This window comes from Lynx rufus, unplaced genomic scaffold, assembly GCF_022079265.1.
Source record: "Lynx rufus isolate CCGP_SWC_20201006 ecotype Redwood Valley unplaced genomic scaffold, mLynRuf1.p SCAF_11, whole genome shotgun sequence".
NCBI classification, from domain to species: domain Eukaryota; kingdom Metazoa; phylum Chordata; class Mammalia; order Carnivora; family Felidae; genus Lynx; species Lynx rufus.
This window is the reverse complement of record NW_025814825.1, coordinates 33062905-33079028: the sequence shown is the minus strand read 5'-3', so window position 1 is coordinate 33079028 and position 16124 is coordinate 33062905. Positions and strand designations below refer to the sequence as shown.

Here is a 16124-nt window from a genome sequence, read left to right as displayed (position 1 = left end):
AACGTTGAAAACCCGTGCTGTGGAGGGAGACCTGGGAATTAGGATTTTGACGTGCTACCAGGGTAACTCTGGTCAGTCAGGTTTGAGACCACTGTGTTAGGCACTTCCTGGCTAGAATGGGCTTCCTTCACACTTCAGGGGTCTTAGGATCAATCACTTTAGGGCTCTCTTTCCAGCACCCTGAAGCCCACTCCTGCACATTTCTTTAAACTTCCAGGATATAGTCCCAACTCTTCAGGCTTCATTAGGGTCATCATAATCTGACCTTCTACTTATTCTAGGGAGCTGTCACTCTGAATTATTTCCAAACTCTCACAAAAACGTGATAGAATGATTTTTGGAAAAAGCCAATAATGGTGGGTTATATTAATTGACTCATGAACTCAGTCTACACAGACAGAACTGATCACCTGGGGCAAAAAAGAATCACGAAAGTAGCCCAGAGAAAAAAGTTACTGATGGCAATCAGGTTCCTAAGCAAACTTCCAGAAGCTCCATCTAATCCACAATGGAGGCTGAAAAAGAACCAAACAGGCCACAAACTGTCTTTCCCTGCCCCTCCACACCAAGGCCTTCCCCACTTGCTGGTGAACTGAGACATCATCCCAGCTCTCTTGCCCTCTGGAGAACCAAACACATATTTTCTTCAATTTTCTTTAATTTCTGTAATTCAAGGTTAAAAAAAAAAAAAAGCTTACTGAACTCTATTCTTCTGTTTGACTAGTGGTAAAAGTCCATAATCCTTTATTCACACTTCCGAAACCCCATAAGCTATTAAAACGGAAAGGCTTTTGTAACTCAATATGGTGATGAAACATGTACCTGACCTGAACTCTTTGACAATCCAACCTGATCTGAACTGATCTGACGCTATTTATACTCAAGTCTGACTTCACCTCACTTAGTGGGAACATACATTACACTGCAGAACTACTGACATGTTGATTATAGGGAACTGGCCAGGACCCCACTTGTGGATATTATACATGACCTATATACCAAATTACCTTCCTAAAAATCTGAAAATTTCTGAATTCCAAGGGTTTCAGGAAACAGTCTGTAGTCCTGGGTCCGTACTATCAATTTCTCCAAGTTTTTATCACAAGCCTTCAATTTTTCAGCCACACTGAGATAAATATGTTGTGGGGAGGACACTCACTTGAGGACCCACATTCATGTAACTATTTCTCATAAGCATATGCATTCATTGTTTTAAACAACCGATTTAGAAATGAACTTTTAAAACTCTGCCTTTTTGCAAGTTCAGAAAGTCCTGGATAAGCTCTGAAAGTCCAGGGTACCAACACAGGAACCCCAATGGGTCTGCAAGCAGTTGGATGACGAATTCCTTCAAAGCATTTCCCAAAGTGATTCCTAACCGCAACTCCAATTTACCACTCAACTGTAGCTATATTTTACCATATGTGTTCTTTTATTACTGTCCACACTTAGCCACAATGATTTAATGAAGAGAGCCTGTTCTAACAATTTCCAGTTATCACAGTCCTTAGACATTTTTGAAAAACCTACAGAATCAAAACATTATTCCTAACGCTTTAAAGAGTGAGCTATTTTAGTAACTTCTTAGTCATTTAAGAGGGAGGTTTTAAGAAATGAATTGCAAGTAGGAATAAAGAAAATGTATCATGTTCTTTAAACTTTTACTATTTTGTCAAGCACAGATGCATGACAAGTCATGGTCTTTAAATGTACCAAAGCAAACTTTCAGAAAGTACATGTTATGTCAAATAAAAATCCCAGAAGTTAAAGATTAATTTGTGTGTGTGTGCTCCAAAGTACCAGAGTCATAACCATCAGTAAAAACAGGGAAGGGGGGGGGGGGTTGTCCCATTACATCATCTGGCAATATGTAGTTTGAAGCCGCTGAGCGCTCTCCAAATAATCCTTAAGAAAATCCAGCTGGGAAATCATCCCTGTCAAGCTTAGATAACTTGAGTTTAAATAAAAGGTTAAAAAAGCCTCCCCACCTTACGTCACATGTCTGTACCATATGAAAACTAAAACCATCACCGAGGCATCTACCTCCCACTACCCTGACAGCCACGGAAAGGTCACAATTAAGTGGAAACTCGCCGCCCAGCCTGTGCAATCCGAAGGGGGGAAGGGAAAGAAAAGCGAAGCCAGGGGGGAAATCTCGGCGCCCCTAAGGCAGGCAGGCAGGCAGGCACCTCCATGGAAAACCCACTCCTCCCTGCCTGACACCTTATCCTCATCCAACAGATGATAACGTCGCCTCCGAGATGCTGGCCATTTCCTTAGACAAAGTGGGCCCCTCAAAGCAGACAATAACCGCGAACAGCCAGCGGACGCGGCCACCCCAACATTTCCCGAGGGTGAAAGGTGCAGCTTTAGAGGTGTTCGCGGCTGTCCACCAGGCACACTCTACTGAAGCCCGGGGAAGGGTGGCCCGGGCGCATCTCCGCGGGGGGCCCCGAGGGTCTCCGAGCGCCCCCCGCCCTCCCTCCAGACGCCCGCCGTCGGGGCGCCCGGCTGCCCCCGCCCGTCACCTACCGCAGTCGCGCCGGCGCCCGCCGACACGATGGGCGGCAGCTTCTCGCGCTCCGGCTCCTTCCCTTTCCTCTCGTCCGGAGCGGCCGCCGCCACCTCCGGCGGCGCGGCAGGCGAGGGCACCCGACCCGCCTCACTCATGTCGGGCCGGGCGGCGGGAGCGCGAGGCGGCGGCGGCGGCGGCGGCGGCGGCGGCCGGGCTGCTGCTGGGGCTGGCGCTGCTGCCGCCGCGGCCGCGAGAGGGCTCTGGGCCGCCGCTTCCAACCGCCGCCGCCGCCTCCGCCCGCGCCCGCGCTCCCCGCGCCCGCGCTCCCCGCGCCCGCGCTCCCCGCGCCCGCGCTCCCCGCGCCCGCGCTCCCCGCGCCCGCGCTCCCCGCGCCCGCGCTCCCCGCGCCCGCGCTCCCCGCCACCCGGCCGGGTGTGCGAGCCCGGATGCCCCGCCCTGCCACCACCCCCGCGCGCGCCCGGGCCTGCGGCCGCCACTCGCCGCTCGCCGCGGCCGCCCCCGCCCCGCCCGGGGCTCGCGGGTTGCTGGTCGGGGCGCCCGCCGCTGCCGGCCGGGCCGTTCTCGGGGTTGGGAGAGGAGGTGCCGCGGCCGACGCCGGCCGCCATGTTGTTTGCCGACTGTCGCCAGGCACGGCGAGGAGGGGTCTGCCCTTAAGGGTCTGGGCTCGGGGGGACAAGCGGAGGTCTGCAGAGGGTCGGGCCGGGATAGAGAGCGCCCGAGTTGGCGCTGGTTAGGGCGGGGCGGGCGCGGCCACATGCTTTACATGGACAGCCCTGACCTTGGGCGTCCGGGACCCGCGGGACCTGGCTGGTGGCCTTTCCCCTCCCCTCCCCCGCCCAGTGCCCACAAAGCCTTGGGGTCACTGCTTGTCCCTGCCTGCCCGCCTGCTCCAGGAGAGGCGGTCTCGAGCCTGCGCATCCTCAGGCGACAGCCTTTCCTTTCTTAGCCCACCGATCCTTTCCAGATGCCCTGAGAGCCCCCACCTACAAAGGAAAAACCTGGGGGTGGGGGGGAAGTGAGACGCCGTGGGTTCCACCTTCTCCACCACAGCGCTGGACGGCCAGGCCACACTTTCCATTCCTGTTCGTTTCGTCCCCCCTTTGACTGCCAAATCCGCCTCTCCCTTCCCGTCCCCACGCGCCTACATCTCGCTCTCTCCCTGCATCCCTTTCCTGCCTCCTATCCCTGCTTTGTTCCTTTCCTTTTATAAGTTACAGATGGACAGGCTCAAACTCCGCTCCTGCGTAGACTCATATTCCTTAATGTCAGATCATTAATATGGGAAAGAACTTTCAAACAGAAAAGGAAAGCTTCTTAATCATGATATTACAATCTCTCCCCCACCCCCAACCACAAAGACAATTTCCTTTTCTTTCTTGTCGCCCCCTCTTTTTTCTTTTCTCAGTCTACTGGAGCAGCGGGGACACCTGCAGATCTAAGAGAAGGGAGAGAGTAAGAATGCGCTGTTTTGCCTATTAAATGTAGGCAATTTCTTGGCATTCAGGTCTTCAGATTTTTAGGTTGTGGCTTTGTTGCCTTGAGGTTGAGTGAATTGTCAGATAAAGGGATACCCAGATCCAAGAACCAAAAATATATCTGAAACAAAGCCAAAGATGATGTTTGGGTTTTCTGTTGTTTTACATAATTCAGAATTAGTAGCATAACTAAGTACTAGTTAAAGTGCAGAAGTTGCATGTTTTTCAAACCCCGAATTTGTAGCAAACAGATCTGAAGCAACCAAGGTAATGAGTATAACAATTAGTATTCAATTAATTTCTGAATTACAAATTATGACTCATTTATAGAAAGGCTTTCTAGTTATCGTTGCCATTATCAGCAATTTAAGTGTTAATTAGTAAAAGGTATGGGGCAAGTGTAATAGGAAAAAGTATTTCTGTGCTAATTAGCCTTGGGGGAAAATAATGTATACAGACATCACTTTGAAGCATTCTCCCTATTTTTCTTGAATTCTTTCTCAGGATTTTCTTTCCTTGTTAAACCTCTGAAATACCTTCTAGGGAGGAACATATAATCACATCCGACTTTTAGCAGGCCAGCTTGCTGATCTTTTGATATGGCAACAGCTTAGCTGTTGTTTTGTAAAGGGAGGCCTTTAACTACAATTCAAGATGTTCTGAGCTGCCAAGCTAGGTTGGTAGAACACATACTAGAGGGGGAAAAGTATCCTTTCTTACTGTTTTCAACTAGATTTAGTAATTTGTGATAAAAATGCTTAGATGAGAAATCACTTGAGTTACATGCCTTATGCTTTCTCTTTTCATGTGTGAGACTAAATAAAAGTGTGTCTGTACATGCAGTCCCATTCAATAGAACAAAATGCCTAAATATTGGCAAAACCAGGCAAGTCAGAAATTTTCATTTCTGCTACTGCACCAACATAGATAATCCATTTCTAAACAAGTCCACTGATTAACTCACCTGTGAGTTACATACCCCAAACCATAATTCATCGATGTTTTCTTTTACATCCTATTAAGTACATTGCTCTCCAGGCAAAACTCCTTCCCTTCTTGATGCACATGAACTCTAGGATGGGGGTTGGAGGCAGGGAAGGGGATGCTGGACAGCTTCAGAGGGATGGCTCCCAGGGAACTAGTGGGCTTGAGGGGCTCATTCCCAATCACCACGAACATGCCTCTGGGGCCCAGGTGGGAGAGAGAGGGTTGTGGAGCAGGACGTGCTTTGGCAGTTCCATACAAAAGTATGAAGATGCTTTTTGGCTATGCAAGGGTCAGCCAGAAGTGCAACAGTGATGGCATCTAAGTGTAAACTCATTAGCCTTGGAAAAACTGGGAGTGAGGCAGGAGAGACATTTCACCTTCCTAAATCCAGATAGAAAACCAAGCCCATTAATTATACCTATGGGGAATAGGAGTTTGAAGAGTGGAAAGGTTAGAGAACTGGTTATTTCCATGGAAGAAAAGGAAGGACCAAATTACAAGGCAATGGAAGGTCTAATTATAGATAACATTCTATTATAATTACACAGAACAATAGTAATCTAGTGAACAATAGAAAAGTAAATTCTGACGGGTCTTTCAAGAGTGATTCATAACTAATACCTTAATTATAGAAAGTATAGCTGTGAAATAGTAAACTTGTTTTATTTTTGTAAGGTGTTTTTTTTTAAAGAAAACATCCTTTTCACATTTCAACTGTTGTCCTAAAGTAGTAGTAAACTTGGTGAAAGAAACTATTTTAGCCATGTTGACGTCGTTAAAAACATTGTTAGAACTCTTCCCTAGGTTTAATGACTGTGGCTTTTAAAATTATTATGTAAAGGGGCGCCTGGGTGGCTCAGTCAGTTAAGCGTCCGACTTCAGCTCAGGTCACGATCTTGCAGTCTGTGAGTTCGAGCCCCGCGTTGGGCTCTGGGCTGATGGCTCAGAGCCTGGAGCCTGCTTCCGATTCTGTGTCTCCCTCTCTCTCTGCCCCTCCCCCGTTCATGCTCTGTCTCTCTCTGTCTCAAAAATAAATAAAAACGTTTAAAAAAATTAAAAAAAATAAAATTATTATGTAAAAAATAGCTTTTCTTTATTACATAACACATTGTCATTATAGAAAAAGAAAGTACAGGTTAGCAAAATGAAGAAAATAAACTCTGGATCCTACCCAACTACAGATAATTGCTAAGACCTTGGTCTGTATCTTTAGAAAATTTCTCCATCCATACACACGCACACACACACACACACACACACACACACACACACAGTTTCTTGATTTGTTTTTGTAACAGAACATACTGAAATATGTTTGAATCTGTGCAACTTATTCTTTAGAATACCCCCAAGATGGCTTTTTTTTAAGAATTGCACAGGTTTATGTAGAGGCAAAACTGAAGCTTTGAATTTTGAATCGGACCTCTGTTGAATGTGTTCTTTCTCTCTAGATACCATTGGCCATTGACCTAGTAAGGGCCCTCAACAACCTCTAACCCAAATTATTTCCATAGCTTGCCACTTGGTCTTGCCTTCAGTGTTTACTTGCTCCAATTCCTACTGGAATGACCTTTTCAAAATACGTAACTTCTTGTCAGCGCTTTGTTTCAAAATTTCAAAGCAAAACTTTGAAACCCCTCGCTTGTGTAGCATTTACTTGAATTCTTTACAAAGAAGGCATTTTCTTAATGTCCTAATTAGAATCGATTGTCTCTCTCTCTCTGCTCCAAGAGCATATTGTACATACTTACATTTATACACCTATTACGTTACATCTTAGTTATTTATTCCCCCCAGTAGGTCCTGGCACAGAGCAGAAGGGGCATGCCTAATTACTCCTTGCATCCCTATTCAAGGAGCGCTATCTGGAGTGTGCTGTAAAGGAGGCTCTTGATATGCTCAGAATAAATGAAATAAGATGTTTTCTTAGTGTGGTTTGTAAGAGCTTTGAAGACAGTTTTCGAAGAGGAATTAGAAAAATGCTCTGAGTGATGGGCTGTACTCCTTCAGACAATTTGGTCTTGAATGTTTCTTGAAAGTCCAATACTGTCCAATGGAACTTCCTGCAATGGTGAGAGTGTTCTATATCTGTACTGCCCTGTACGATAGCCGCTAGCTACATGTGGGTATTGTGACTGAGGAACTGAATTGTAAATTTTAGTTAATTTATATTTGAGCAGCCACATGTGACTAATGGTCACCCTATTGCACAGCATAGCTCTGGAGTCACATCTCAACTTTTTAAAGGTTTGGCATCTTTATTAATGGGCTTTACTGCCTCTCAACTTCACTCTTTAGAATGTCTGCAGGCAAACCTTCCCCGATAATGAGGGCAGATCTTAAAGAGTCCTGATAACAAGCCTAACACTCTCAATAATTTCTTCCTTTTTTAAGTTTTTTTTTTTACTTGGTTTTCATGGGAGTCGGCACTTGTGGATGAAACAAACATCTTGTCTTAGCCCAGTGCTACGTAGAAGAAAATGTTAATGGCAGTAAAATGGAGTGTTTCAAGTTGGTTTTGGATTCCATCTTTCGATATTTCCAAAGGAATAGCAGTATGTCAACACACACATACACACACATAGACATCCCTAGATACCTCAGTATAGGTAGTTAAATACTTCTTTTAAATCTTTAACCCCAATTTTAGATTTGTTTTCTACTCGTGAGACAAAAAACAACAATAAAACAATGGCACAACAAAAACATCCCATGCATGATGCACCTATTTCAAATTTTCATGAATCTAAGTTAAACTATATGGAGGCACTTGGCTGGCTCAGAAGAGTGTGTGACTCTTGATCTCAGAGTCAAGTTTGAGCCCCACATGGGGTGTAGAGACTGCTTAAATAAATAAAACTTAAAAAAATTGGGGCACCTGTGTGGCTCAGTGGGTTAAGCGTCCGACGTCAACTCAGGGCATGATCTCACAGTTCATGGGTTCGAGCCCCGCATCGGGCTCTCTGCTGTCAACACAGAGGCTGCTTCAGATCCTCTGTCCCCCGCTCTCTCTCTGCCCCTCCCCCACTCCCTCACATTCTTTCTCAAAAATAAACATTTAAAAAATAAAAGAAACTACATGTTCTAAGGTTGCTGACGACATCAAAATAAGTCAAAGTGACAGACGCTGCTATTCATTCTTCCCCTTTGTCTTGCTAATGGAACCCTGATTCAATTTGAGATGACAGTATGCCCAATCAAAAGAGGCTTTTTTTCTGGACTTCCTTGTAGCTACGTGTGGCCATATGACAATTTAGGCCAATGAAGTGTAAGCTGAGTGTTTTAGGCAAAGTTTTGCTACCTTTTTCCCGCCTGAAATTAGTGTATGATGTGTGGATTTGGTGCTACAATCTTGTAACCATGAGGATGCAAGTATGAGGATGAATGCCAAAACACTGACAGTGTAGTGGCAAGATGGAAGACATCTGGAACATTCCTGACGTTGTGGAACTGATGCATCAGCTTGGACTACCTGTATCTAAATTTCTTGTTTTATGAGACAAGTCCCTATCTTGCCTAAATTAGTATTAATTGCTTATTCTGTCATTTGCAGCTGAACACATTCCTGTCACACACTGTGTGTGTGTATATGCACTTGCACACGCGTGCACACACACACACACACACACGGCTTGGTTTGTTTTGTTTTCGTCTTAGTTGATCCCCAAACTAGTAAACTGTTTGAATTTCTACCAGTTTAACCTTTCTTTCAGTTATGAAAACACAATCCTCATCAAGTAAAATGTGTCGTCTTAATTCTAAGATGAATAGTTCGGAAATTGCAATCACGTCTGTACAAGTCTGAACATTTCCCTTCAGAGTTAGAAAAGGTGCCTCTATATTTCAATGCAAGGTATTGGAAAGAGTAAAATTAGAAGTTTTGAACAGTGGATTTTCTGTTTCTTCCAATTTTTAACTAATTATGTGGCCTCGGCAAAATCACTCTGTCTTTGAGTTAGTTTCCTTATCCTTGTGTGGGTGTTGTGAGGCAAAATGAGAAAACATACAAAGTGCTTTGTGAATTGTGATGCATTTTAATAAATCTAACAATGAGCACGTACTGGGTACCCGAGGCTGTGCTAAGCACTTTCCAAGGATTGGCTCATGTATTCTTCTCAGGAACCTACTTTTAATATTGCTGTAGAGTAGGGACTATTGAGTTTAAAAGTAAAACAACCAGTTTACTTGGGAATAGCAGAGGAATTGCAATCCAGGACATGCAAGCTGTAGCAAAACATAGGCAAGTCTGGAGTTCAAAAGAGAGGAACTTCATAGAGAGAAGGAAGTTGGGAGCAGCTGCTTTGAACTAAAGTCCATTGGAGGAAATGGAGAGTTCAGGCTAATGACAGTTTCTCATTGGCCGAATTGTGGTATTTTCTTATTGGCTGAGCTAGTTGCTGGGCAAGGAGAAATTCTTTCTACCTCCTCCCATGGGAGTAGTAAAGTAGGATTCTTCCAAGTTTGCATCCGTGATTGACTAAGTGGTAGAGTATGAGTGCTCCCCCCTTTGGCCTCCAGATTCAATTTTAAAGTTTATTTATTTTGAGAGAGACCAAGACAGTGTGAGGGGAGGAGCAGAGAGAGAGAGAAGAGGAGAGAATGCCAAGCAGGTTCTACAGTGTCAGTGCAGAACCTGACACGGGGCTCAAACTCAGGAAACCATGAGATCACGACCTGAGCCTGGATCATGACCTGAGCTGAAACTAAGAGTTGGAGGCTTAACCAACTGAGCCACCCAGGTGCGTCCAGACTCTATTTTAAATAAGGTTTCCTTTATTCTGTTTCGTAGAACTCAAACCCATTGTACAGATGGGGAAATTAAACAATCATATCTAGTAAATTGTGCAGATTCATCTCTTTACTCTCCAAAAAGTGCAGAATAGTTGCTCAAAAAATGTTCGTGGCAGGAATAGAGGTGCACTTTATTCCTTTTGAGGAATTGCATACCATTTAGGATGTTGTAAACTCAGATTTGGCCACAATGAAACACTGCTACTGAAGGCCTATCCAGCCCCTCCTTGTTGCCTAACATCTTAATAGAACATTTTCTACTAGAGATATTGAAATAATCAGCTCTTATTGAGGTGGTGATTCAAGTTAAGCATCTTTGGCTAATAATTTCTATTGCCTCTGGAAGTTTTTTGGAACAGACACAGAGAATCCCTTTTGCAACCTTCTGGCCCAGAGGCTCAACAAATATTATTAAACAGAAGAATGTTAAATGCTTCACAGAGACTCTGCCTTTGTGGGCTTTGCCAACGTACTATGTTATAATCAGATTTTGATCAAGAAAGCAACAGAGGACATTTTGGAAAGATTCTTAGTAAATCCTGTGTTATTGAAACACATCAGGTATTAGAGTTCATTATTAAAGGGCAGACAGATAAGGAATTGGGGCTCCCAGTATCACTATTTAGGCAGAGTCATTAGCACTCACCTGGTAAATTTCCTCTAAAAACAAAGAGGGTGCATTAAACCTTCCTAGGTCCACTCTATTTCTACTGTATTTTTTTCATAGGGAGCTGAAGTACTGACTCATTTCATCACCTACAAGGTAACAGTATCCTGTGACTTGAGGATGGCTAACATGAGGACATCTTCCAGAATTTCAAGGGGTTCCTGGCTTCAGGATCTGTACTAATGCATTCTGATGCATTGTTTCTTTCTTTTGACCCTTCTTTTCACCATGCAGGAGCTTTGCTTAGTGACAAAATACTAAATGGCACTAGAACATCTTCTTGGGGGGGGGGAGTGCTATCAACATAGAAGTAGTAATAAATTGGTAAAGAAGCTCATGGTGAAAGTCAAGAAGTCCCATGACTACCTTGATACTCATACACTTTTATCATCATGATTACAAACCTCTTTTGGAAAGCCATTTCTAAGGAGGAAGCTGCATTCTTAGTGATGGCCTTATTATGATTTTAGGCTCTTTTGTCCATTGTTGCTGATGATACTCTAGTTTTATAAGGCCAGGAAAGCCAGGTTCGCTGCGGTCACAATGACAACAATTGTTATGCCTCTTACAGGGTGAAGCGGAGAAAATGAGTTTTATGTAGTGTTTAGTGTAGAGTTTACTTAGTGGAAAGTGACCTGTCACCTGTCAACCAGTCAACAGTCAGATCAGAACACTTAAACAAAACTAACAGTTCCTTTACTCTTCCAACTCCACAAAAGTAAAAAATGTTCTAGAACAGGGATCTGCACATTTATCGTCATCTTCCTCTCTCGGGTGCCAGCTCATCACATCTGTACTCTGCCGATAAAAATAGCCCAATGCTAAAATTTAATGAGTGGCAGATGAAAATAGCCAAAAGAGAACTGTATTGTTTATTAACCCCTATCTTAGACGATTAGGCATAAAAAGACTTCTGTAAATGACACCTCATGAATATGAATATTCTTTTTACTTGAAGCTGCTTATCGTATCTGTGATTAACCTATTATCTCCCTAAAAAGGTAATGTTTTCTGAGGAAATGACATGAAGGAAAAGGGACCAGAACAATCTTAGAAAGGATTCTATAAAATTCCAACAGGCACTTTTAAAAGACGTCCATTTCATTAAATAAAAGAATCTTGTATGATTCTGAAAACCTTGTCTCTGGCGTGGGTGAAATCTTCCTGTCTGGCAGCAAAGGTGTCCCCGTGACTGACCGCTTGAGGTGGAAATTCCATTGGTCAGTATGGAAGGCAGAATTTCTGAAATGATCCTCCAAGAGGATGTGCTGATATCCAGCCCCCATGAATGTGATGAGATGCCACACTTGTGATTGTGCTATGTGGCACAGCTGACCTTAAATAGGGCGATTATGCAGCTGGCTCTCATCTAATCCCACGGGTCCTGAAAAGTGGCGCGCTTCCTCTGGCTGGTGGCGGAAGTCAGAAAGATTCAAGTACGGGAAGGATTTCACATGCCATCGTGGCCTTCCCCCACAAGAAGGAGTTTTAAGTGGCCTTCAGGAGCTGAGCAAGAGGACTCAGTGACTGCCAGCCAGGAAACAGAGACCTCAGCCCTACAACTGCAACTAACTGCATTCTAGCAACAGCTTGAATGAGCTCCTAAGGGGGTTCTTCCCAGGGCCTCCACGGGAGGGCCAGCTGGCCGACACCTTGACGTCAGCCTTGTGAGACCCCAAGCGGAGAACTCACCCAAGCCTGCCTAGACTTCTGACCTACAAAACTGTAAGATCAAAATGGGTATTGTCTTAAGCAGCTAAGTTTGTGGTAATTTTTTGCCTTGTCATAGAATTGATACGGTCGAGAAAAATGCCAGCATATTTAAGGTAGAAGGGACCACAGAATGCCTCTAGTCCACTGGTTACCTAGACAAAGAGGGTCTCTAGACACAGGAAGCATTTTGAAAGCCTATATTAAGCTGTAAGCTATTTCCAAATTTTAAAGCCTATATTAAGTCACGCATTTATTATTAAGTACTGCTACACAGGTTTACTTAATCTTGATAACCATCAAGTTTCTCCGTTTTCAGCCCCCCTAGAAGTTATTCCCGTTAGGCCCAATATTAAGAACAGAACCTGAAACCAATAAATGACTTGAGCTAGAATTATATCAAGTCTGTACTATAACCACAGTTATTCAACGGTTTGCCAATTATCTATGTTTTGAATACATTAGACAATAATAATTCGAAATGCAGTTAGATTGGCTAAATCATTCAAAGCACAGCTTTAATGGGCAGGAGACAGTAAGAAAAGGGACATTAGTTATTAACTTGTTTGTTTTTTTTAAAAAAAAAAGCTATTGGGGCGCCTGGGTGGCGCAGTCGGTTAAGCGTCCGACTTCAGCCAGGTCACGATCTCGCGGTCCGTGAGTTCGAGCCTCGCGTCAGGCTCTGGGCTGATGGCTCAGAGCCTGGAGCCTGTTTCCGATTCTGTGTCTCCCTCTCTCTCTGCCCCTCCCCCCGTTCATGCTCTGTCTCTCTCTGTCCCAAAAATAAATAAACGTTGAAAAAAAAATTTTTTTTTTAAAAAATAAAAAAAAAAGCTATTACTTTTGTCCACACCTCACCATTAAATATACAGACGAGGGAACTAGTTAGGCCAAATAAGTATGTAACTGTTAATTAAATCTTGGACCGGTTTTAAATGTTTGTGATAAAAAATTTTTTAATCAAACAAGCATCTATCCAAATTTAAAATTGACAGGTGCTGCTGCTAAGTCAGCTGTGTGAAAAGAAAGTGGAAATAGACTTAAAAAAAAATCAGGCTTTAAAAAAAATTAAATAATTTAAAAAAATAGGTTCAGATTCATGGTTAGTGGAACACAAACTCATTTCCGTTTGGTTTAATGAAACAAAATGTACTGAACGCCTACTATATGTAAGGTATTAACAGACACTCTTTGGACTATGAGGATGAAGAAACCCGCCTTGGGCCTACAGGAGTAACAGTCTAGGAGGGGGGCAGACGCAGGTACCCGCCTAAATACAGTACAAGGTGGAGTGTGACGGGGGCTCTCACGGGGAGCAAACACTATGGGAGCTGAAAGGGTGGAGAGCTTCCCTGTGGTGGAAGAGACCTGGAAAGGGTTCCTGGAGGTATCTTCTGACACCACGGCAATGGTCACTGAGTGGAGTTTCCTCCAAAGCATATTACATTTGACAGAGGAGATGTCTCATGAGAAATTTGCCCCTCGAATTCTTGTCCTGCCAAGGGCCTGAAATGAGAACAGGAGGAAAACCAGCTGTGGAATTGCTATGCCTCAGAAGGGACATGTAGAAACTACTTAGACTGAAAGTTGCGCTCAATTTGTATCCCCTCAGCGCGCACCCCATAAATGTAATTCCCTTATCCCTCAGATTTCCCTTAAACGCAGTGATGCTTAACTTCACCCTGGGGTTAATGTGGAGGATCAAGCATGTAAAAATGTGAAAAGATGTAGCAGCAGTGTTTCAGATCGCCGCTTCACGTCTGAGAGGGCTAAGGAGCATCTCTAATCCCATTTGTAGTCGGTGGTTTCTTCTTGCCAGGCCAGGGACTTAATCCCTAGACTCCTCGGCACTCCGGCACTTAGCCTCTATTTCAAGTGTTCTTTTTACACTTGTGAAATGTTTGCTCACCCTGAAGTACAGAATTCATTAAAAGGCATGGCCAAAACAAAACAAAAACAAGAAACAAATCTATTCATCTGGAACTACAACAGTGGTGTTCAGTAATCTTGATTACATTGCCCTCTAGTGGTGTAAGAGGGTATAAAGTGCAATAAACATTTCCTTTTAGGTCGTCTTTCTTAACATTTATTGAGCATCTACTGCATAGCACTCAGAGATCACCTCTGAGAACAGAGAGATGCTAAGACCTAGCCCTTACTCTTGTTGATTTCTTGGCCCAGCAGTAAGGACATTAACCATAGCACAGTGTGAAACAGAACTACAGCCGAAGTATGTACAAAGATGCATGAGCACGCAGAGGAGACAGTAGTAACTAATTCTCCCTAAGTATGTCTGGAAGGGCTTTTCAGACACATAACACTGGAGCAGCACCTCCAAAAATGCATAGGAGTTTTTGAGGTGTGTGTGTGTGTGTGTGTGTGTGTGTGTGTGTTCCTTCATGGCTGAAGGCGCAGCCTGAGTAAAGGAAGCTGGTCCTTTATTAGTTATTAGAATACACAGGATGTTCTGGTGATGGCTAGGTGCCTTCCATGTGAGGTTCAAACGTGCTTCAGCCTGATGTTAAAATAATCCTACCTCCCCATGTAATACCCACAAAACATTTCCCAAACTTACTGCAGATTTTCTACTGGAAATGTTAGGACACACTAATTAAATAGGCCTATATATCATAGTCAAGATTTTGTTCTACCCTGATTATATCTATCATGATTATAATAATATATATAACATTATATATAATATAATACAATTAACATAATAATATGTAAGTGACTGTGTTCTTAATAATAATCCAGACTATTGTTATAACACGTGCTATGGTTCTCATCCTCCCCTTCTTGGATATATAATACTGACTTTGTTTTACCATCCCCCCCCTTTTTTTTAATATATGAAATTTTTTGTCAGATTGATTTCCATACAACACCCAGTGCTCATCCCAAAAGATGCCCTCTTCAATGCCCATCACCCACCCTCCCCTCCCTCCCACCCCCCATCAACCCTCAGTTTGTTCCCAGTTTTTAAGAGTCTCTTATGCTTTGGCTCTCTCCCACTCTAACCTCTTTTTTTTTTTTTCCTTCCCCTCCCCCATGGGTTTCTGTTAAGTTTCTCAGGATCCACATAAGAGTGAAAACATATACCATCCCCTTTTCAAAAAACATTTTTTAAATGCTTATTTTTAAGATGGGGGGGAGCAGATAGAGGATCTGAAGGATGCTCTGCACTGACAGCCCAGACCCCAGGGCTTGAACTCACAAACCTTGAGATCATGACCTGAAGTCGAATGTTTAACCAACTGAGCCACCCAGGCACACCTGTTTACCGTCCCTTTTAGAATTTCTAAATTCTAAACCCTGGAGCGCCTGGCTGACTCAGCCGGTAGAGCATGTGATTCTTAACTTCAGGGTCTTAAATTCTAGCCCCATGTTGGGCTGGAGGCTACCTGAAAAATAAACAAACAAAAATTCCTATGTTCCTTAATTTGTGGGATAAAAACAGAGCTTGAAAAATACACTTATTTGACTATCAGACTCCAGTGGTTTGTGGATTTGCTGATTTACCCTATGGGTGAATACCTTTTCTTTTTGCTGTGCAAAAGATGCAGTACCTTCCTGGCATCTGGGCATCAACACTTGTGCAGATTCCTGGGCCATCCCCATCTCAGACACCACTGGGTTGCATGCCTTAGGCAATTTCGCCCTTGGGTAATTTCTCCCCCCCCCCCCCCAACACACACACACCCGCCTCCCACCACCTCCCCCCCTCCTTTTTTTCCAGATCTGTGGAATGGGGGATGGGTAGCATAGGAAAGAGCAAGGTAATTATGAATGGCCCAAGATGCTTTTCTCTGCAACCGCATCAACCCACAGCAAATGTGGGTTCTGAAGGCAGACAGGTGGGGATCAAATCCTGGTTCTGCCACTTATTAGCTGTGTGATGTTGGCAAGTGTCTTAGTCTTTATGAGCTCCAATTTCCTCCTCTATAAAATGGGGATA

General features: G+C 43.9%; 1 protein-coding gene across 1 annotated transcript in view; it reads right to left on the bottom strand.

The window, feature by feature from the left end:
* Positions 1-2670, bottom strand: part of HECTD2 (HECT domain E3 ubiquitin protein ligase 2) — a 77930-nt gene extending 75260 nt beyond the window's left edge. Inside the window, exon 1 of the mRNA XM_047072646.1 lies at positions 2533-2670. Within this exon, the coding sequence (XP_046928602.1) occupies positions 2533-2670 (138 nt within the window). The remainder of the gene's footprint in view (positions 1-2532) is intronic.
* Positions 2671-16124: the final 13454 nt, after the last annotated feature.